This window comes from Lycium barbarum, chromosome 3, assembly GCF_019175385.1.
Source record: "Lycium barbarum isolate Lr01 chromosome 3, ASM1917538v2, whole genome shotgun sequence".
Classification (NCBI taxonomy): domain Eukaryota; kingdom Viridiplantae; phylum Streptophyta; class Magnoliopsida; order Solanales; family Solanaceae; genus Lycium; species Lycium barbarum.
In genome coordinates this window covers 120,701,096-120,724,742 of record NC_083339.1, presented here as the reverse complement: position 1 = coordinate 120,724,742, position 23,647 = coordinate 120,701,096, and the positions used below count along the sequence as shown (strand labels likewise).

Sequence of the window (23,647 nt, the reverse complement as noted above, 5' to 3'; positions counted from 1 at the left end):
CACAATGTGCAATCACACTTAATTACTCAAACTTATTAGCTTGTGGCTAGGCTCTTATTTACAAGAACATAAAGGCTAACTTGCTCTTAATATATATTCTAAACAGCATCAGATAGACGCCAAACAAACTTAGTCAAATTGTATAATTACATTTAATTACTCAAATCCAATTCACCTTATTTACAAGAATCTAAGTGCTAACTTGCTCTTAATATAGACTCTAAACAGCACCAGATAGACGCCAAACAAACCAATCAAATTGTATAATTACATTTAATTACTCAAATCCATTCCCGGATTACAAGAACATAAATACTACTAACTTGAGCTTAATATAGACTCTACACAGCACCAGATACACGCCCTTATATCCAAGAAAATAAATAAATGCTACTCCATCTTGAGCTTATTACAGTAATAATCCAGATAGAGACAAAAGGGGTGCGTACTGTACACCCTGGCCACAATAGCCTTCAGGCCTCTGATGCATGCTAGTACTATATATACTACCTGCACATCACAGTCTTTTGCTTTTCTTCTCCATTTCTCTCAAACACACAAACCCTTCTTTAAACATTTTTTTTCTGTGAAACTCTTCCAAATCCAAATCCAAATCCATCACCATTTGCTGCTACAAGGGAAAAAAAATGTAAGTCATCATCAATCAAGAGTTCTTTAACATATACATACACAAAAGATTAGTCATATATATGTACAACTCATTTCCATGCATGTACGTAATAGTTACTATAAACAGTGAACATAGATGTGGACTCAAGTCAAGCATGAGTCAAAATCTTTTCTTTTTTGCCTTTTCCACCTTAAAATCTTTTTCTTTTGCTTTATTGACAAATTCTTTTCTATTTTGCCTTTTCCACCTTAAAATCTGTTCCTTTTGCTTTATTTATGTCTTGTGGAGTAAGTTTTTCGCTATACAGCTTTTGTTTTTTGTTTTGAGAACACATCGATCTATGTATGTCCATGTTAGTTTCTTGATTTGTATAGGGATAACTGAAAAATAGAGCTACTCTTTATGTTTCGAGTGTTTATGACATGTTTTTGCTTTTTAAAAAAAAGGATCTTGTTAAGTTTGATCATGTTTAAGCCTTTTTTTTTGTTTGTTTGTTTGTCATGGCAGGTCGAGCAAAAGGCCTTGTGAAGATTTTGGATCGGGAACGCCCAGAAAGAAACCAGCAAGGGTTTTAAGAATTGAACCTGATTCAGATGATGAAGAAAAAGAGGAAAAAGTTTTTTATTTTCGGGTTCTTTTGCCTAATGGGGTAACTTTGGAGTTGCAAGTACGTGAAGCACCAGGTGAAATGTCTGTTAAGGAGTTTGCTGTTTTAGTGAGGCGTGAATATGGGCGAAGAACAGAGTTACCTAAGACCAAAACACAGATTAATTGGTCTAGCAAGGATTTGCATTTTGTAGATGCTTTTGAGAACAAGATAACTAAAATATTGGATTTCAAGATTCTCAAGCCCAACAAGTCTTATATGATAAGGCTTTGTGTATGTTACTATCTGTTTTTGGCTGGTTTTTTGTTTTGGTTGTATGTGTTCTCATTTGGTTTTTGTTATTTCCATTTACCATACAGGATGGTTCAACTGAAGAAGCTACATATAAGGTTGGTTCTTCTGTCTCTGGAAGCACGATATTCAAGAATTTATGTTATATTCCCTCCACCCCTAAAATAACTGTGATTTAGCCCTTTTCACGTCCATTAAGAAAAATCATACATACGAAGATATAAGTTACTAAGTTATTCCTATTGATTAGATGCTTTTTGAGAATTAAACAACATTAAAGAGGACTACTTTTTTAATGTTAATGGCATAGTTGGAAACACTTGCCAACTTTGGTCTTGAATTCCTAAAGTGACACTTATTTTGGGATAACTTGTTTAAGCTAAAGCAACACTTATTTTGTGACGGAAGGAGTACTATATAGAAGTTTATGTGTTAATTGAGTGTATGCTTTCACTTGGCAGAATATGTGGGATCTTACACCAGATACTGATTTGTTGATGGAGCTACCACAAGAATATACTTTTGAAACAGCACTGGCAGATTTGATTGTAAGCACCTTTCGCATATAACTTCTTTTTTCCGATAGGTCATATAGCTTTCTCTATTTATGTTGATCACCTTTAAGTATTAACGTCATTTCAATGGTGTATCAGGACAATTCATTGCAGGCTGTATGGTCCAATCAAGCAAATCAGAGGAGGCTAATAAGGTACGGAATTTTGTAGTTGGATAGCTCAATAAAGCATGTGATCGGATTCAAACGCTTAAATTGTAGGTTTTTATTGTCTGGAGATAGTGTATAACTGTATATTCACTAAAGACTAATTTTTTTGAAAGAAGCCAATGTATACTTGAGAGTATTCGGGTCTATTGTTCATTTTGGGAATGATTGTAAAGTGTTCTCTTAAAATGGTGATCCCAACATGCAAGAATTAAATCTCCTCAGTAACATGTAATCCTGTTTGTGTCCTCTTCAGTTAAGGTTGCATTAAGTACACATGAACTTTCCTGATAGAGATTAATTTATTTCCCAAAGGAACTTCTTACTCACTTTTCTGATAATTTTAGTACCTAGTAAGTATGCCCTTGTTAACAATATTCATTCTTTTTTGAGATATCATACAGGATGCTTCCAATTTTCCCCATTCAATTCAGTTCATGCTTTAACTTACTTCTTAACTAAATATTCCTTTTGTTTTTTAGCCTAACAATGAATCCAAGGATGTATGGTTGAATATCAACTTCGAAAGTTAGATACTTTGCCTCTTTCTTTCTAATTAATTTTTTTTTTAATGCACTAACATTTGTTTGTTTGACCTGCTGTCGACAGTAGTTGCTTAGCTTTGTTCTTCTGGTTATTTGTAACTGTGCATCTTAGTAAGATTGGATATCCTGTTATGCTCCTGTTTGGTTCTGCTTGTCTTTTTTTCACTTAACTTGTGTTATGTCGAATGGTGCTAGGGCTGTTTCGTTGTCTTTACCACTAGCTCATGTTTCGTACAACCCTGAAGCTGTTCATTGTTTCTCTCATTTTTGCAGTCTAGAGTTAACCGAAAGTAGGATTACACTCTTTGACACAGGCCCTGGAATGGATGGAAGTTATGAAAACTCTATTGGGAAATGGTAACTTCTTTTCTCTGATATAGCTGGTATAAGGGGCGGAGCTAGCCTTTTCATTATAGGTTCGGCAGAACCCAATAGTTTTGGCGTATACCTTGTATTTGTGTTAAAAAATATGCTTAATATGTATAAATAATTTATCAAGAATTCAGTAAACTTTATTCTTTTTAGAATCTAGAACCTTTAAACTCAAATTTGTAGCTTCACCTCTGGCTGGAATCTTGTTAGCTATCACAATGATGTGTCTAAAGCATAAGTTAATTTTGAGAGCTAAATTATCAAAATACTGTGTTATGGGTGGCATAAGTGGTTCTTCTTGAGGTTGGCAGCGAGACACTAGAAATCAGTTCTTAAAATTGGAGTTGGTGTCTTAGATGGTTCAAGTTTTAAGTTATATGGATGAACATCTATTCCTTCGAAAGGCCTCAATTTTTCTTTTCTTTTGACTGTTTTAGATTTGATGTCTTACTATCTCCTTCACATATTGATAGATTGTTTTGCTTCCATGTGTCGTACTTTTAAAAATAACTTCCAGAAAAAATCAGAGGTCTGTTTTTGTTTCTGCTATTTGAAGTTATGCTAGGTCTATCTGCACTTACTAAAAAAGAAGAAGTAGTTCATGTTAGGTATATTTGTTATGATGCTTATCATTTTGAAAGAACTTATATTGAATTGAGGGAAAACCACTGGTAGTAGATGAGATTGATGACTTAAAGAGGATGTCTAAAGAAATTGAGGACTTCTTTGATGCAATACGATGAGATATGTTAACACTCAGGATCTCCAGAAAGGGATTGATCATACATGCCCCCAGTTTGTCTAGGCTACAAATCAGATAAATAGAACTGAAGAGTTGATGCAGTGAAAAGCTACATGTATTTATTAATTAACTGCAACTATCTTCATTCAATTCTCTCGTGATTTCTATGTTAAAACCAGCCTGGAAACATGATATTGCTTTCTTAAATTACGTAGTTAATTCTTCTATTGTTACTCTTTTTTTTTTTTTTACTGCACTTTCATGTATCTTTTATTTTCCAATTATGTGTTGTTGTATGTGTTTCAGGGGAAAGATAGGAGCTTCTCTAAATAGATTATCGAGAGACACAGGCAGAGGAGGAAAACCTCCATACCTAACGGTTGTTGTGTCATTCCAATACATAGTTTGCTTAGCTGTGGTCAAAGGACTTTTATTAGAAATGAATTTCCAATATACAGATCTATATCTATTTACTGTTGCATTTGTTGAGTTTTGAAGTCTCTATGCTTGTAACTGTTCCAGCTTGAACCAAGAGAAAAGTAGTTACATCTTGATCAAAGAAAAAGGAAAAAAAGAACAGTAGTTACATATCGTAATGAACTAACGTCTGATGTTGGTCTTGTCATTTCCCTGCAACCTGGCACTGTGAAGTATCCTGTATGTTACCCCGTGAATGTTTTGAACATCAATGAATCAAGTAACATAAGATAAAAACAAGCAACAAGAGCATTACAAGTATTTAAATGGAATATATAACTATTTCTATTGATGTATCTTTGAAATCTTACTAACTTGTACACGTAACTTTCTATCTTCCTTTTTTATTCCCTTCCTCTACAAAAACTCCTTCTTTCTTAATAAAAGCTGGGGCTGTTTTTACCTTATATAATGTGATTCTTAATTCATGCTACTAGCAAACAAGGAATCCAACTATGTCCTGTTTCTAGATCTAGCAGTTTCTCTACCCTCTTGGCTGACATGGTGGTTGCTTTTACAGCCTTTCTTTGGTTTGTTTGGTTATGGAGGACCTATTGCATCTATGCATTTGGGAAGGTATGTCTAGCTAACTTTTATAATGACTTCATTTTAGACAAAAAGAAAGGACTAACACTTTTTCATGCTGCCCTTTTTGTAGACGAGCCTCAGTTTCTTCAAAGACAAAGGAGTCTAAGAAAGTATATGTGTTACATCTTGACAGAGAATCTCTACTCCGCTGTTCTTCTTCTCAACAAACTTGGAGGGTGCTCATCAGTCATCATTATTTAATATTGCTATGATCTTATCATTTGCCTCCTGTCCTTTTTTATCTTTCTTCTTAAGTTTACATTTTTTCCTTTCATTTAGACTGATGGAAAGGTTAGAGACCCCTTGGAAGACGAGTTACGCGAATCAACTGATGGTAGCTTCACTAAAGTAATATATTCTTCTGGATTCTTGCTGACCTTTTGATTATTAGAGTTCTTTAGTATCATCTTCCTATGCAGTAGAATTTTCCACCGGCTTCCTACGAAGTCAATTTTGAGTTCATTTCCCATCCTAATATTTTAGCATGATTGATTGATATCCTAATAGCTACTTTCTGTGCAGTCTTTATGGTTCTTGAGAGTGTTGTGCTAGGTCCTCTTATCCATGGACTTAGAACTTTCTCGAGTCTCTAAAAAATAATATTCTCTTGAAATTGTTTTTGAAATGGGTTATTATGGTGTTGTCCAAATTATTTTTATGAAGAACAAATGTCTATAATCGATTTCTGGTTTAGGCTGCTCTTAGCATTTAGATTTTTTAAATGCTTAGTTGTTTCAGTATATGATAATACTTCCATGAATCAGTTTCAAACATGCTATGGAATTGTTAGTGAAAGTATATGATCAGCTTTGAACTCTGTTGCTGCTAACCTTATTGACAGGTTGAAATTTTTCATCCAAAGATGAGAAGCAAAAGCGTACAGCTACTACAATACAAACTGAAAGATATATACTTCCCTTATATTCAGGTTAGTGGCTTATAGAATTTTTTCTGATAAGTTGGTTTTAGAGGCTTACACAGTTGCACCTTCTGACCAGTTTTTTCTGTTTTTTACTTTCAAAATTGATTCATAACATTGCATATAAATGCAAATAGCTACTTTGCTACTTTGATATGGACTGAGTACTATTGTGCACGTGGGAGTTTGGGTATTGTGATTTTGAAATTATTATTTGTTGCTTTAAGCATACTAATTCATTTCTTTTGCTTAATACCTATTCCATTTGTATTCCAACTTTGTAATACGCTTCGAACAGGCCTTGCATATGCTACACACTTCACACTTTTTCTTTTCTCTGGTTGCATTTCGCTCAGTGTATGTTACAGATTATAAATTTCCTACTATTAGAATATGAACATTGCAGGTATGGAATTTTGTTGACCTGTTCAAATTCTGATAGCTCCCCAACTTGCTTGGGATTGTGGCATAGTAGTTGTTATTGTTCAAACTTTGAGAATTCTTTGCCAGAATTTAATGTCCTGTAGTCATTGTAATAACTATTATTTTAGTTAGATAACAATCATAGAGAGTTCAAAGGTCAAGTTTAAAGGTTTATCTGGAGCTACAACCATTGCTCTTGATGATGGTACCGTAGTCTGGTGTATGTGGTCATGTGATGATAATCTCCGCCTTACATGATTTATCCTGTGTCCTCTGATCTACTGTATCTTATTCATTATTATTTCTTTGGGCAGTGTGACGAAGTATCAAGTACAGGAAGAACCATGATGCCTGTTGAGTTTGAGGTACAGTATCCATATGTTGTTGTAACTCAGGGATAATTTTCTTAATCCATGCAGTTGATATTTCTATAAAAGCCAAACAGACGCCAGGGAAACGTTTATAATTTTTTGGTAAACCAGGATACACCAATTAATATCAGAGATTATTGGTTGCTTTTTATTGAGAATCATCTTAAATGTCCCCTTGGACTTTTGTATACCTGTTTTATATAGGATCTTCCTTTTTATAGATATAAATTAAAATAATGAAAAGTCAGCATGTTACTTCCCGAGCCTGATTGCACTGAACTACGTCTCATCTTTAAAGTTAGTGTGGAGGACTAACCTTTCACTTTATTGTTTCTTTTCTTGTGATTTCACCACACTGAGTACATCACTGGATAGGTTTTCGCACTCTTGATCTTTAAGATCGCCTTGTTCTGGCAATGGTCATCTTATATCTTGTTGAGGATTTCATTAGGGTCTTTTCTGAAGGTTGACAAATGAGTTGTAATGCAGATGTTTTCCAATGTGGAATTTAATCTTCACCATGAATTCTTATGTCTGGACGCCACAGTATAACTTGGTATTTTGATTGTGTATTAATCTTGCATGTCACGAAAATCTGGTTGTGAACTACGTCTACTAACTTTATCCTCTTCCTCTGCACCTTGTGCTTTCCATTCTCTTACTGCTTTGTTCTTCTGATTTAATTCCATTTTTCCATTCCCTTACTGAAAAGTGCTTCTATAGTTCTTAAACGTCCTCTTGGATTATCTGTGTGGCAGTTACTTCATTTTTTTCTTATTTTTTTTTGGTGTTGCCTTTCTTAATCGTCATTGATAGAAAGCATTCAAAGCATGTGGAATGTTCAGATAGTAGATATTTATTATGTTTTCTTGTCGAATTTCTTGAAGAGCTTTTTCTGGTAAGAAATGCAATTCAGTCTGTTATGTAAATTTTCTGTCTAAACTGTCGTGGTACAAATGTTCTCGTTTTCATGTTTTCTTTTTGTAGAGAGAGCTTCTTTCTTTTCTCATCTCTGGCATTTGCTAGTTGTCTTTTTCAAACTGGTGCTGGTAGTTGTTCTCTCTTTTTTAATCTTCAATGCATTTCACTGACAGTTGCCCTTGCCTTTTGTTTTATGATGAGTATCCTGGTCTCTTTGTCATGCAGTCTTAGAGATAAGCTTTAGTAACCACAAAAATAGGAATTTTCAGCTGCTATCTTCTCTCATGGCTTGTGAACTGTTGGTTGCCTTGTCACCGGTCAAATTTTTCGCAAATCTCAATCAGAGCAACTTTACCTATTCTTATTAAAGCAAATTCTAGTATTTTTGGGAAATCTCAATCAGAGCACCTTTGCCTATTATTCTTCTAGTAGACAATCTCTTTCTTTTTCAGCAGATTTTTCCATTGATGCAAATTAACAGGTCAATCACACCAACTTAGCAGAAATTGAAGGTGGAGAGGTGGCAACGACAAACTTACTATCCTGCAATGGTCCCGAGTTTGTAATGCAACTTAGCTTTCATGTAAAGGATAGTGACGGTTTAAAAGCTGGTTCAGGTAACATATGCATCTTTTTTCACGACAAAAATCTAGCAAGTATTTTCCTCAAATCATGTTATCAGAGTGCATTTTATATCTGAGATCAAATTTCTCAGGAAAGAGATCATCCCTCGAAGCACATGCTCGCCTGAGGTGTGTTTATTTTCCAGTGGTGCAGGTAAAACTATTTTGTATAATTTTTTACCGTGCCATTGAACCTAGGAATTTCTTTTTGATGTCATACAGATCCTACACCTTCTTATAAAAAAAGATCCTGCTCTTCAAACCTTTTTAAGGATGTGTGCATGCTTTTAATTGCAGGGTAAAGAGAGTATTGAGCGGATATTGAAAAAACTAGAAGCAGATGGGTATGGAATTACAGAGAATTTTGAAAGTTTCAGTCGTGTTTCTGTCCGGAGGTTGGGTCGTCTACTTCCAGATGCTCGATGGGTTAGTTCAGAATCTTTCTGTTATTTATAGTTACTCTAATTATGCTTCGCCAATCTTGTATTCAGTCATTATCCATAATCTGCCAAAAATTACTTTCATAATAAAATATCTCCAGACTTTGAAAGAAAGAGCATGTGCGCCTATTTTTATGCTGTTTTACTAAAACAAGTGTGTATTTTGTTATTCTATATCAACTACTTGCCTTTTGTCTTGTTGCCCGCTCTTTAACTTCTTCTCCTTATTTTTTATGGCCTCAATCTTGAAAAATGTCAACTATTTATTCTGTTTTGTTTATTGCAGTCTTGGCTTCCCTTCATGGAACCTAAGGCAAGCAAGAGTGACAGGGCTGACGTCTTGAAGAGATGCTGCTTTAGAGTAAAATGCTTTATAGGTATAAAACCATTTGTACCAAACAAGTACTCTCTTTAATGAATAAACAATTGCTTTGTCATTGTTCCAAGCATCATAGAGCAATATTCTGCTTGCAGAGACCGATGCTGGTTTCAACCCAACACCGTCAAAGGTACAAGACAACTTTCTTAAACACACTCTGACAGCTTGATAAAGGATTTAATTGCATGCATGAAGACAGAAACTCATTTCCTGGAGTGCAAAATGAGAATATTTATTTACATACATATATCAATGGAGGAACTGTGTGGAAAACAGGAGAAATACTTGTTGGGTAGACTAGAGGAACCCAAATATGCAAATAACAGTTCTTTACTTGGGAAGTTGGAAATTTTCTATTTCCAACATATTTGGTCTGATTGTTTTTACGCCACAGGAAACCATAAAGTTCAATACACGGCGTGCATTTGGTATCATTGCTCGTTGACCTACTTATATTTGTCTAGAACGACCTTGCCAATAATCATATATTTCTTATCTTGTTCCATTTTTTTCAATATCTTCTTTACCATATTTATTTTACATCTTCTGGAACAATACTAACCCATTTTTGAATTTCAACCCTCCCTCCATTTTTGTGCCGTTAGTAGGCCTGGTATTTTCGGCAATTGCAGTGATGAATCTTACACCTATTGTCTCTGTAGCCGCCTGAATCTAACAATAGTTTGCATTGGTGGTGGAAAGTCAAATCCCAGATGTTGAAATAGATGGTCGTGAGTCCATTGATTTCGAACCTAACCATTATATAAGAATTTATGGACTTCTTTTAGCCGAGGCATCCGAGCATTGAGATCCATTCAAATGGGTTGTGGTATCATATGTAATAAATTGGCAGCTTTTTGGCGTGATCTATCTCTCGGCTTTTCATAGTCAAGATGTGCCTGTGGGATGAGATTTTAGGGCTTTAGGGGGAGTTACACAGGAGATTTCCTGGTGAAAGTGAAGGGATAGCTGTATAAGGTATGCTTATAGAAAGTGTTACTCTACCAACTCTTTGAAAGAGTTGGGAAATTGCAAGGCTACCTGACTACTATACAATGTAAATCAACTAAGCCCGAATGAGGCCTTCCCCAACTTCAAGTCTCCAATTTATATTTCCTAAGTCTTGTTTCGAGATATTATATGTGTGATTCCAAGAATGATATGATGATCTGTATTCCCTCTTTTATCTGATGAAATCTGCTGTATGTATTTCCTCAGACTGACTTAGCACATCAGCATCATTACACCATTGCATTAAGGAATTTCGGCAACAAGCCTTTGGAGAAAGATAACAGTAATGACTTTTGGTTTGTTACGCACTGTTGAAGTAATATCCCACTTCTATGCAATGATGTATCTTTGCTTTATGCTTCAAATCCTTTTAGATGTTCACGTTGAGATATCCAAAGATGGAAAAAAGTTGACTCTCTTGCAACTGGAGAAGCAATATCAGGAGTGGATGTTTCAGATGCATGATCGTTATGACGAGGAGGTTGACTGTGGAGAGGATCAACCTACTATTGTAATTGACCCTTCAGACAAGAAAGGTATATGAATCCTATGATAAATTCTTACAGCTGCATCATTTCACTGTAATCTTGCAGCCTGTTTGAGAATTGATGCAACTTGTAGTTTCCCATTGATGTGCTTACTAATATAAGGTTGTGATTTCAGTCACTATTGTTACTTATTGTTGGTGCCCTGTTTTTGACTTCTAGTTATGAGAATCCACAAGGTTTTCCGGAGGAAAGGCATAACTTGGAAATCAGGGCAGAAGATTAAGATTTTGAAGGGAGCTTATAGGGGTTTCCATAAAAACAACGTTTTCGCCACATTGGAATTTATTATCCTTGAAGGATTGCAGGGGGACTCAGGTGGTAAGTTTTTATATTGTTCATGAAACATGCCCTTCTGCATGTTTAATCCTAAGTAGCTTAATATTTTGCTAATCTTATGTCTAGCTCGGGTAGGTAAATACATTTCTACTGGTAGCTATCTGTAAACATTGTCACAACGTTATAACATTTTTCTCTATATTTTTCAGGTGAGGCTCGAATCATCTGCAGGTTTGCAATTCAGTACTTATATTTCATACCACTACCTTTCAAGGTGTGTTCCCCTCCCTCAAACAGTATTATCTAGAAAATTATCTTTACCATGTCATTTACAGGCCATTAAATGTCCCTGCTGAGAGCGGTTGTCGCCTAACATTTGATAAAGGGTGTGCTGGCTTTGAAATCCGTGAATCAAAACCTCTGCCGATTAGTGTGATTGATGCTGGAAAGGTTATGACCTTGGCTCCATACTTCTGGTGCTCAATTTTTTTCCCTTTCTATACATATTTTCTGAAGAATTAGTTTCATCTTTTGCAGTGCTTATCTGTTGATAATACGGAATGGGAGAACCAAATTTTGAAACTCCAAGAGAAAACCACTCCATCATCCATTGACATATTCGATGCCAAGCAATGTCAGGACTTGGGCATTGAGGGGGTATTTAATAGAAGCAGCTTGCTTCTTCTAATTACTGGTTTATTTTTTGCTTTTTTTCAATTTTAAAATCAAGTATGGAATAATATCTTCAATAAAAGCGAAAAACTCCCATATACTAGTAGTATACCAACCAAAAGGAACCTACAAAAATAAGTGGTTCTCTAGAGTAGATACCCATTCATCTGTATAAATAGGAATCTCATGAATGCACCAAAAAGAAATCAGGATAAAAGGCTGTTCTTCAAATGTACAAAATCATGCTCAATTCCTTTAAAAGCTCTTCCATGTCTTTCTCTTGACACTACTTACACGAGAACTAATGGAGCAATGTCCCATGTCCTACGCCTTCTCTTTCATCTTCTAAAAGCCCAGCTGAACAAAGCGTCCTTTATCGTCCCCGGCATAATCAACATTAGTCCAAACCATCTCAGCATCACCCACCATAACCTTGAAGCAACCTGACAATGTAGTAGAAGGTGATCCACATCCTCTCCCGATCTTTTGAACATAAGGCACCAACTAACATAGGTGATCCTCTAGTTGGTTGCTACCTTTTTCTTTTATAGTACTCTGTAATTTCGTCTACTTTTTCTACTTGGGGTCCAAGACAGATGACATGGTCTTTTTTCTAGTGGAAATCAACCTGAACAGCTCTATAATGTTTTTTACTTATTCAGCCTGGAAGAAATTGCTGTGTGTCTAGTGGAACATGTTTTTCCAAGTTCTTAAAAAATTCCTGGGCTTATTGAGCTTCTATTACTTTGAATATCTTCGAACGTGATCAGATTTCAGCTGCGAATGATCTTAGATTGTACTGCATATGTATAGGTTTTCATTGAATTGCTTAATTCGGTTGCAATTGCAGGAGCTACCTGAGGATGTTGTTGATGCTGGACATGAACCTCCTGAGGTGATTGTTGCAGTTGTTCGTCCGGCTTCTTTTAGTTCTGTTACTGCATCCAAAAGTTTGGATCAGAAACACATCATGAAAGAAAATTTTGAGATGACTCTAGAGGTCAAATTTAAAGCAGATGAGAACGAGAAGAAACATAGTCATATTTACTCGGGGCTATTGACTCCTTCATCACTTAAAGGGTCGAATGGTCTATATATATTTCCCCTGAAGAAGAAGTTACCAGATCTATTTCAGAAAGCAGGCATCTATCTGTTTCGATTTTCTCTTGTAAGTTATATGATCTGTATATCTCCATTTTAAAGTACACTGAATAACGTATTTCTTATCCTTGATTTTCCTTGCTGTTTGATATCTTTTTTTCAGAAAGAAAGTCGTACATTCTCTAAAAAGGAAGTGCGCGTGAAAGCATTGTCTGAGGCTGCTAGTTGGAAACTTGAAAGTGATGGGACGGGTACACACAGTGTAAGGTGGGGCATCTCAATTCTAAATGGACTTCTTGGATAAGTTGGGCAAAATGAATTTTTTTCCACCACTGACTCATTTTCCATACAAATGTGATATCTTTGATGTTCTTCATTCTCATACGATTCTTAAGTTTGAACCCTATGGAAACATAAGAAGGACGGAGGAGAAGTAATTAGTCACCCTGCATTGAATCAATAAAATATGCTATGTTCTGCAGACAGAGAAATGCCAAGACAAGATAAAGCAAAAGAGATATAAAAAGATAGAGGAGAGTTAGGATATGAATACTATCCTCATTTTATGATGCTGTAAAAAAGATTTAAATTGTGTGAACTGCTTTGTCTTAATGCTTGTATGGTTAAAGAAAAGGCTCTTTTATTTGTTTATTTATTTATTTTAGTTCTTCAACATGCTTCCTTGGCTGATTATTTTCCTTGGGTTAAGCACGTAGTTATATTTTTCTTGAAGGTTGGTAGTGAGACTCAACCTCAATACCTCTGCATATATTAAATGTCTGAATCACCTCATCTAATGTTTTAGCTATTAGAGAAGAGACTTTTGTTAAATTTTAGGTCTTCAACAATATTTTTGAATGCTCATTTTCTCTTAATTCTTTTGCATTCACAGTCTATGAATGAATGGATTTTGATTTATTCCATTGAGGAAATTATCAAATTGTGAGATGTATAGGAAACAGAAAATATTTTTTCCCCTGTAATACTTGAATGAGTTTTCATAATCATCAGTATGATGTTTGAGCTGTTTCCTTAATTATGCCTTCTTCCAATATTTCTGAAGCAATTTAGATAAACCTAAGTACCAGTTATTTTTCCCTTCAATATCTCTTAAGAGCAGTGTGCAACTTTTTATTTTTTTCTCCATTTGCCTTAAGTATCTCATTATCAGCAATTGAGAACCAGAATCTAGTTTTGTTAAGACTGACTATTCCTTTCACCTGTTTATAAGCAAATCTTGCTACTTCTTGTCAAAGTTATGTTTGATTTTGTCTAAATGTGTTGTTTTTGTCTAAATGTGTATCTTTGGCAGGGTTGGTTCTTGTTTCCCAGAGGTTTTGAGTGTTGCATGTTATGATAGATTTTCCAATCGTATACCATTTAAGTTGCAAACAGAGATAGAGATGAAGTTAAGTTCTAGCGGCAGAGCTATTGTATCGCAATTCAGTTACGATCAATACATTACACGTGACAAATATACCATGAAGTTTAAGGTGAAGTTATATGATCCCAGCTTCGTGTCCTATTCAATACACCTTGCGAATCTTCTTGAATAAATAACTGTTTCACGAATTCCCACTCTACAGAATGTAACCATTGCAACTAGTGAGTTGGATAAGATTCGACCAAGTTATGAAGCTACCTTACATATATGTTCAAAGGAGGATTCATTTTTAGTAGCTATTCCATGTGCAGGTAGTTGATACATTATCTTGTTGTCCATTGACTGAGAATATATAACCTTCTGTTATTTATTAGTCATCTTCCGCTGTTCACAGTTATTCCAGGACCACTGCAACGTGTCCTCCTGCGTCCTGTAGATTTTGGCAAGAAATTGGTTCCTGGGATGATAATTAAGGAGCTTGCTCTAGAGGTACGTGTAATGGAATTTGAATTCAACATTCTACTATCACCATAAGGTGTCATGTAGAAGCACAATTCAGAATTTCTATCAAGACATGGATCTATGTTCTAGTGAAATAGTTCTTAAAAACCCTTTCATGCTTGAAATTGTGAAAAACACTGTTAACCAAAGCGTCGTTTTGTGCCCATGAGAAGGATAATATCAGCATTTTCTTTGCAAGTGTATCGTAGGAAATTTATTAGAACAAAGAGAAAAAGGTGTACGGTTGCAATGCGTTTAAAAAAAGGTGTACAATATGAAAATTATTCTAAAAAAATAAAGGTCTCATATAGGATAGTAATTTCAGGAAGAAAGAGAAGCCAAACTGGTACCACAAGATTGGATTATTTGACGTCTTTGATGGTCCAATCATCTTGGAGAGTGTTGGATAATCCAAAAAAGCTGTGGTGGAACAAACTAAATGCGAGTTTTAGGTTTTGATGAGAAAAATAAAGTATAACGATTACTTTTATGTTGCATCTGTATGTTGAGTTTAAATGAAAGAGTTGAAGTTCCTTTTTCCTACTTTGAAGGATGAGATATGTGCTAGTGGTTTAAAACAAAAGCAACCACATGAGAACCAAAGTTGCTCGGAGCAAGATCTAATGAGTTTGCTCTTTTGCTTCCCAGTATGACCAGTTTGACATAAGTTCTTAGATATTGCATTATACTAATACTTGCATTTTTCCTGAAAGGTAGAAACAGTCATCCCGCTATTTCATGATAGGTTCATACAGTAATCCTTACTTTTAATCCATATGCTTGTCAATGAGCATTGTTATAGCTGCTTATAACAATTACTGCATGATTGATATAAACTGAAACTAATGGGACCTGAAAATGGTCAGGAATTCGCAAGGAATAGAATTGATCAGCTAAGTTTCCAAGTTAGTCTTCAGCTTGCAGGAATCAATGTGACTTTTAATCATCTTTCATATTACTAGCCAGCTTACCTTCCTTCAATAATTCTCTAAGAAAGTCTGTACAATCAATCATTTATGATACTTTGCGTCATGATACTACATTCTTTCTTAGCTACACGTCAATGTTGATGGAAAAAAAATGTAACCTTGCATCACAAGAATCAATCAATGACTGTGTACGACATGAAGAAGAGCATATGCTAGTTTGCTGCTGAAAACAAAAATAGCTAACTTAACAGCTGCTTGATAAACAATGAAATCTTCACTTTTTTGCTGTAGAAAAGACATACTTTCATGTCTCACTGGTTTATTCTTGTTTTATGGTTTATTAACGGGTGTAGCTCTAGTTGCTTTTCCTTCTAGCTCTTTTTGCTTGCACTTTATCTGGTTGTATATATCTTATTCTGTCTTTGATGCAGATATTTGACAAATATGGTAATCATATGAGAAAAGATGAGCACATCAAGCTGATGGTGGAAGGATTGCAATTACTAGATAAAGGAGATTGTTTTTCTAAGGTGGTTTTCTTTTTCATTCTGTTTTTCACATCCAGTGTTGTAGTTGGTTGGAGGGGATCATTTAAGAAGATAGTTTGTAGTTTCTTTTCTTAATTTATTATCTTTTTAGGAATTTGAAGTGAGAGAAATATTGTTTTCCCTTTTTTACTTGCTCGATCTGATTATGTACGATAAGATTTGTATTTTGGGGTCATCTCAAAGTGTCTAATACTTCTGACCTGACAAGAAGTTTCAAGATAATCAGATATATTAAGAAATAAATTACAGACGATAACATAATGTTTTCTCCTCCTAACTTATGCGTTAATTAGTTTAACTTTTGCCAGCCAAATCCAATTGGAGACCATGTATCCAAGAACTTGTCTCACTTGGTAATTTATCAATGCTAAAATGCTACATATAAGCAGGGATACTTATATGATGCTGACACTTGGAGAAAATGTTTATGGTTTGCAGATGACCACTGTATTGAATTTTTTTGTCTAGAACAGTCCAAAAATCGCAACGTACTCTTTTCGAGTTTAACCTATCAAAATATAACTGGTTTTAGACCAATCAGGGTTTTTATTGGGTTTAGTGTGGTTCATCCATTTATGTTCGGGGCTCAGCTAAAATTAAGAAAGAAGGTTTTTACAAAGAGATCTGAGCCAATCAGGAGTTATCCTAGTTTTACTATCTATTGTGTTATGTGACTTGTATACTTGTTCATACGTACATAGATGCACAAAGTTTTTATATATTACACCTTGAAGCATGTTTATTAGCTAAAGCCTCCCAATTTGTGTTGGTGGCTTGGTGCATGCCGATTGATTTTTGATGTCTAAGTTCTTTCAAACGCGTTTGTTCCAATTTCCTTTGCTCTTTTCTAGTTTTCAAATGGATTATGCTCATCAGGTTTCGTGATATAGGTCGATGATCATGGGTGTGTAAACCTTAGTGGAACCTTGAAGGTCACAGCAGGATATGGTAAACCTGGTATGTACTTTAACATAACGCTAAAGTTGTTGCAGTAATAAGGTTCTCATGCATGAAGGAAGATGCATCACCTGCCTAACTTTTTTGCGGTGGCATAATTATGTTAAGACTACCAGTGTTACTGCATAGAAATGTGCTGAGTGCTGGTAATCTCTTCTGCAATAACTCCATTTGTCTATTTGACTGAGACGTCTTTGTGGAAGAATCTTAAAAAGGGCAGCCCGGTGCACAAAGCATCCTGTGTTAGCAGGGTCCGGCTAGGGACGCGCCCAAAGGGTATGATGTAGATAGCCTATCCTAATGCAAGCACTAGTGGCTGCTTCCATGGCTCGAACCCGTAACCTTTAGGTCATACTGAGACAACTTTACCGTTGCTCCAAGCTCCCCTTTTGTGAAAGAATCTTACTATTATGAAAATTGATGTTCGGTCTAATCCAATCCCAAAAGCTAGAGCCTAAGGTGAGGATTGTCGAAGACCATATAAGGAGACATCAACTCATTTTCTCCACCAATTTGGGAACCCTCATCACTCTAACTCAACCCCAAAAACTAGAATGAGGTTAAATATGTGTTTTGGGCATAACTTTTGAGTAGGAAGACTTTATGTACTTTGCAGAACAATCATAGAGTTGTCATTAAGGATCCACTACTGCTTTAATAATTTCTTCCATAATTGTGTCAAGGTGCATTTATTTTTGTGGCAATGAAGGTGAACAGTAAGTGTTGTTTGAAGAATAGCTAGATCATATGGTCCCCAGTCCTTTAACCAGTTATTAATTCTGCCCACAGTTTCCATTTCCGTTTTTTCTGGCGATGAAGTAGTTTTCAAGAAAGAGTTCCGAACAGAGAGGAGATCGTTGCAAGTTGCATCCACGGTTTGTCAGAACTCCTCAAATCTCATTATTTTTTCCAATAGTTCAATTTTTCTGTGTCCAAAACTTCGTCCACATTAAAAATTGAATGCATGACATTTTTGCTTTCCAACATTGCCCTTAACATACAGAAGAGTGGGGCCAACATTATATTTATTCTCTATCTTTTAAAATTTTAAATTACCTGGCTTTTCAACTTCTTGACATCCTGTTCACGTCTCTTTAAGAATTTGAAGTTTCAAAGATGGACAAAAATGATGAGAGAACTATTTGTTTGTTATGGAAATGATCATATGATCTGAATATTAAAGTGCACCCAACCTTTTCTGGTGCTTCTGTTGTTTCCTTTACATCAGGTACCTGAAGCTTGTTCTGCTGGTTCTCATTTGGAAGAGATTATCTTTGAGGTTATAAATTCTGCTGGTCAAGTGGATCAAGATATCAATGATGATGAGGAGAATGGCCATTCCCATACCCTTCTGATAAGACAGAACTCATTGAGGGGAGAAGACAATGTGAGATACAGCTTCCATCATGGACGCTGCATTGTTCGCTCCATTCCTCTTCCAAATCGCGAAGGGATTTGCTGCTTTGTAGCTAGTCACTCTCGTTTCCATGAGCTGCAGACAAGCATAGAGGTTGTATACTAGGTGATATACTATTTTATATCTTGCTGGCATCACAACCTCATACTTTTATCTGCAGGTGCATGTCGAGAAAGCAATAAACAGTGAACATCAAAGTCTGAATAAAGAGATTATGCTTCTGGAAGATTCATCTTCTTTGAAAGGCCCAGAAACGATATACGACAACACCTATGATGGAAGTATAGTGCCCTTCAAGGATTCATGTGCTTCCGTGGATCTGGAAGACAGACTACAAGTATGTATTTTTGGATTAAGAATGATATTCTCATGAGATATTTAATATTCTTTCCTTTGGTGTTGGAGGGAAGGATGGCCTTTTTGAATGTGTGAAGTGTTAGGTGTGGAATTGGCCAAACAAGTCAATTCTTTTGTTCACATAGTCGTGATGTAAGCGCTTACCTCATGATAGTCGTGATGTAAGCGCTTACCTCATCATAGGAAATTCATTCCTATAAATAGGTAGCTTATGGTTCATTTGTAAACACACCAAATTGAAGAAGACAACACATCCCAAAGAGAGAGAAAAATCTAAGAGAAATACTCTTAGTGAAAGGCCTAAGTAAGAGAAGGTCTTTGAGAGAATTTTCTGTGGTAAAATTCTTGAGTGTAATTGGGATTGGGGTTGTGAGGTTGAGTGTTGTAAACACTTGTAATATTTCTTCTTTAATAAGATCTGCAGCAGCAACGTGGACGTAGCTCTCACATTGAGGGTGAACCACTATAAATCTGTGTGTGCTATTTATTCTTCGCTTACATCACGGCGTAAGTAGGTTCTGTCTAAGGAGGTTGGTATTTAAGTGGTCCAGCTGTGACCCTCCAATCTTTCCTGGGAACCTGCTTACAAAGGTCGGATTTGGGATTCAAATCCTAACATGAAGTTAGAGCCACGTCTTTTAGGGGATATGGTTCAACCATTTTAGTGTATGTCTCCAAGTACTATAATTGTCTTGATAATAGTTCTACGTAGTAGCAGTAATAGAAGGATTTAGAAGCAGCGGGATGTCCTGCATGAATGACTAATGGCATATCTACGATCTTTCCTTTTTTGGCTTGTTCACTATCTTACATTGCTAACATTGTTGTTACGTAGACTGTCGCTAAACTTGAGGTGTGTTTCTTGCCAGAATCTTGTGGAAGATATTTGCAAATATAACCGATGCATCAGACAATGTGAAGCAAACGTGGAAACACTTGATATGAAGCGATCAAATATTCTGCTTGAGATGTCCAACTTGGGAGGTATTAATTACGCTGATGCTAGTATGCTAAATTACCGTCTACACCTCATGCCTTCAGCTTTCTATGAAAGTTGTCACGATTCTTTCATGCTAGTGTGTTGCAATGGTTTGGCCTTATGTTGTCTGAAATTTTTTAAACTGCCACATGAAATCAAGTCTTAATCATTTATTATGTGTGCATCATGAACCATGCCTATCCTATGCCATTTCTTGGCATGTTTGCATTAGATGCCATGGAACCAAACAATGTTATATTAGGATCTCTTAACTTTTGTCTCTGCTTTGATGTTTACTATTTTGCACATTCTACGGATACATGCAAAAGGCAATGGTAACATCTTCTTTGAGTAATTTCATTCTTTAGGTTAATGATAAATCCTGACTTGAACCTTGTAGCTTAAAGTCTAAAGATTACTATTTGCGGAGATTCCATATCTGTTTTATATTCTGGAATATTTTCTTGCGTTCAGTTTGTCTCCACAAATGAATATGGTGTTTATGCAACATTTGGAAATAATTTCTCAGAAAAATCTAATAAACTGACTATTTCACTTTCCGTAAAGTGACATTTAAAAGATTTTAATATTGTTCTCTTTTTATTTTTGTAACTAAGATTAAAAACGATATTTGAAGAGAGAAGTTTCATAGCATGTCGATATTGCAGATTCTCTTGTTCTTACAAGTTGTCTTCTTTATTTTACATATAATCAAAATGCTGCATAAATTTGCAAAATGGTACTATGATATATACGAGATTGTTGAATCATCCTGGTTTAATTTGAAGGCTCTTTCTGTGATCCTGTGTCAGTTATTGCTATTAAATGTAAGAGCAACATGTGTATAAATCCTAGCGCTTATCCTTTCAGATTTTACAGAGAAAACTGCATTTTCTTTTTAAACTATCTTCTGGACTGAACACCGACTCACTCATAATTCTTAAGGACAATAAGTACCAGAAAGGAAATTTAACATTTATGAGGTAAGCCTTGAGGTGGCTAATAGGAGGTATTTGAAGTTGTCTTTTTTTAACTAACTCTGCATAACTATTCTATGGCTATAAAGTTTCAGTGTGAATGTGAGTAAAAGAAGTGAAAACCAAAGAGTAGGAATATTGATTGGTGGTACGAGGTCCATGTTGCCATCTCTCTGGCAATTTCAAGTCGATGATTCAAGAAGAGGATGAAAGAAAGAACGAAGAAAGAAAAATTGACGACAGAGAAACTCATACAAGTTTCTGTTACTTCAGTATTAATGTTGGATGGTCAAAAAGTGGTCCCTGTCATTTCTTTTCGGTTCCTTTTGTCCTCTGGAGTTTTCCCAGTTCTTCTCCTTACTTTCTTGTCCTGGTGCTATTAGTAATCCCGCAATTTAACAGTCTGTTAAATAGGAAGATGTTCAGTGCTTACTTCCTTGTAGTAGAGTGATCACCTAATTAATAACAGAGTGCCTTACCTTCCTTAGACATATTTAATGCATCTTAGAAATTGCTGCTTATGGATGCAGCTTGCATTGGTCTTGATTCTTTTCACGATTTGGGCTATGATAAAGTCATGGTTATGGAGAGGATTGAAGGAAAGGTGGACAGTGCAGCTGCTGTTGTCCACAGGCTGCTCAGATCACCAAATTCTGAACAGCTACATCTTGAATATGTTAATGACATACTTGGCGTGGTTGCACTTCTTGGAGAGGTTCTCACCCATAAGCTTAGCAGGTTGATGCTGGTGTCCTTTTCCTTAAAATGATTGAGTATAAGAACTTCCTTTGGCAGTATGGATGTAATTATGTTTTCTTGTCTTAGCATGCTTTCAACATACCTGGGAGAAGATCAGATGGTTGCTGTAGTATGCAAATCCCGTGCAGCTGCTAGAGCTCTTGAGAATTATCGAATGGATGGAAATGTCAATTGCGCCAATGCTTTTGACATATTAGCTGAGCTTGGAACTTCCATCAGTGGTCGATATTTGGTGATATGCCTTGAGGATATTAGGTAAAAGCCTTTTTTTCTCTGGTTTACCTTATAATCCGCTGTTTTTAATAGTTATGATATTAGGTTTCTCGATCCAGTTAACACATCATGTTTGAGCCACGTATGGTCCATGCTCTCTGGAAAGAAGAATGTGTAAGGTGCTTGTTTTTTCTTTCAGGCCATATTCGCAAGGAGTCTGCACTGATCCCCAAAGAAAACTAGCTCTTCCACAGCCTACTTTATTAAATGGAGAAACTCCTCCAGGCTTTTTGGGTTACGCAGTCAATATGATAATCCTCTCTGAAGAGCATTTGCAGTTGAGGACTGCTTCAGGTCATGGTCTACGGGAGACATTATATTATCGTCTGCTCGGTAAGCTTCAAGTCTACAAGTCTAGGGAGCACCTTTACCAGGCAAGTTCCTGCATAGAAGATGGTGGGGTTTCCTTGGATGGTGGAATGATGAGAGGAAATGGAGTTGTATCTGTTGGATCTGAGTATGTTATCCTATCAGTGTTAGATAAACTTTCATTCTAGTCATATTTCCTTTCTCTTTCTAACTGGTGACTTTCCTTTTCCTACTTCTCTACCTGTTATTTGTTTCTCTTAATGATAAAGAGAACGTGCATGACATCCATGGGCCTTAAATGATTAACATCTGTCTTTATTTTTCTTCAGGGAACCATATATTCTATTTCCAGTCATCTCTCTGGAAAGACAGTTGCCCCTCTCTCCAGAGAAAGTTGAAAAATTGAAGCGAATTGAAGACAGGAAGCTGGAACTAAGTCAATTGCAAGGTCAGAGAGAGGAACTGATCAAGACTAGTGCAACGTACAAGCATAAGTTGGCAAAGTGCAAGGGGAAGTTGGCCAAAAACTATAAGGCAGCTAGAAGAGTTGGGACCTCCACCTGGAATGTACAACTCTGACATGGATATTAGCCAGGGCTAGTGGTTGATACTGGTTTGCTTCTTCCGAGGCGTATACATGTAATTACCTAAACCAAAGCTTCTATGTTCATTTATGCTGGAGACTTCCCTTTTGTGGAACATATTTTTGTATCCTTCCATGGTATATTTTGATGAGAAACACAGGGCAGTATATTGTACAGATCAACACCTAGAGCAGTCCAAGAAAATGAATGATCAAGGTGCATCTTCCCACCGCTTTGTTAGCCTTGGTGGGTAAAGTTAGTTTACCTTTTGTAAAGTCTTAGGAATCAATTATTGATCTTTGTTTGGAAAAGAATTGGAAGTGAAGCTGCTGCATCTGGTTGCGTTTTCAGATATGCTTGTATGTGACAGTGGGAATAACGATTGATTATGTGCTTTTAGCCGCGTTGCAGAAAGTTAATATACAGCTACATATTACTAATTCGGGAAAAATACAAAATATCGTAGCTTGTCAATCATTGATGTTAAAAATAAGAGTCTGAATAGCCTTATAGACACTTGTTTCGTCCTGACATCCCCGCCCTTTTATTCTATGGAGTTTCATCTAAACACCTCTAGTAATTAAAACACATTATCTTACACCCCTCTGAGTTGAACAAAATATTGTATTCCACGCATTTAAGGATCATTTACACTGACTAAACAAGAGGAAAAAAAGAAAGGACTGATTCTCTCTCTCTCTCTCTCCCTCCCCATTTCCTGTTAAAGGACTGATTCTCTCTCTCTCTCTCTCTCTCCCTCCCCATTTCCTGTTCAACCCTCTTCAGTTTGCTGCACACAACACTGCCATTGTCAGTCTCTAACTCAACACTTTTACAAAACCCACAAGAAGTTGCTAGGATTTTTCACTACATCGGTTGTCAGTTAGTTGATTGAGGTTCACATTAAATCTTAAAGGTTTTTCATCTTACCAGTAGCTTCTTGGAGGGAAAGGGGTGGAATGGCAATGCGAAAATGACATTGATATGACATTTATGCGTGGACAAAGATGTTTAA

The 23,647-nt window shown here is 36.0% G+C and overlaps 1 protein-coding gene across 4 annotated transcripts; it reads left to right on the top strand.

The window, feature by feature from the left end:
- Positions 1 to 548: 548 nt before the first annotated feature.
- On the top strand, positions 549 to 23,027 carry LOC132632088 (structural maintenance of chromosomes flexible hinge domain-containing protein GMI1). 4 transcript variants are annotated; one of them, XM_060347902.1, is made up of 38 exons: positions 549 to 649; positions 1,139 to 1,511; positions 1,598 to 1,627; positions 1,991 to 2,077; positions 2,183 to 2,238; positions 3,069 to 3,152; positions 4,216 to 4,288; positions 4,907 to 4,962; positions 5,045 to 5,150; positions 5,254 to 5,322; positions 5,816 to 5,902; positions 6,631 to 6,681; positions 8,090 to 8,225; positions 8,324 to 8,385; positions 8,529 to 8,657; positions 8,958 to 9,048; positions 9,146 to 9,180; positions 10,269 to 10,344; positions 10,436 to 10,597; positions 10,769 to 10,927; positions 11,095 to 11,116; positions 11,221 to 11,335; positions 11,423 to 11,542; positions 12,408 to 12,725; positions 12,822 to 12,925; positions 13,971 to 14,151; positions 14,245 to 14,353; positions 14,437 to 14,531; positions 15,904 to 16,002; positions 16,911 to 16,977; positions 17,767 to 17,852; positions 18,206 to 18,487; positions 18,555 to 18,731; positions 19,621 to 19,735; positions 21,238 to 21,445; positions 21,533 to 21,721; positions 21,879 to 22,196; positions 22,378 to 23,027. In XM_060347902.1, coding segments are annotated over exons 1-38 (4,779 nt in total). In that variant the 5' UTR covers positions 549 to 647; the 3' UTR covers positions 22,628 to 23,027. The 4 variants fall into 4 exon arrangements, with proteins under 4 accessions (XP_060203885.1, XP_060203886.1, XP_060203884.1 ...); XM_060347903.1 differs by lacking the exon at positions 549 to 649 and adding an exon at positions 868 to 918; XM_060347901.1 differs by lacking the exon at positions 549 to 649 and adding an exon at positions 881 to 973.
- The last annotated feature ends 620 nt before the right edge of the window (positions 23,028 to 23,647 follow it).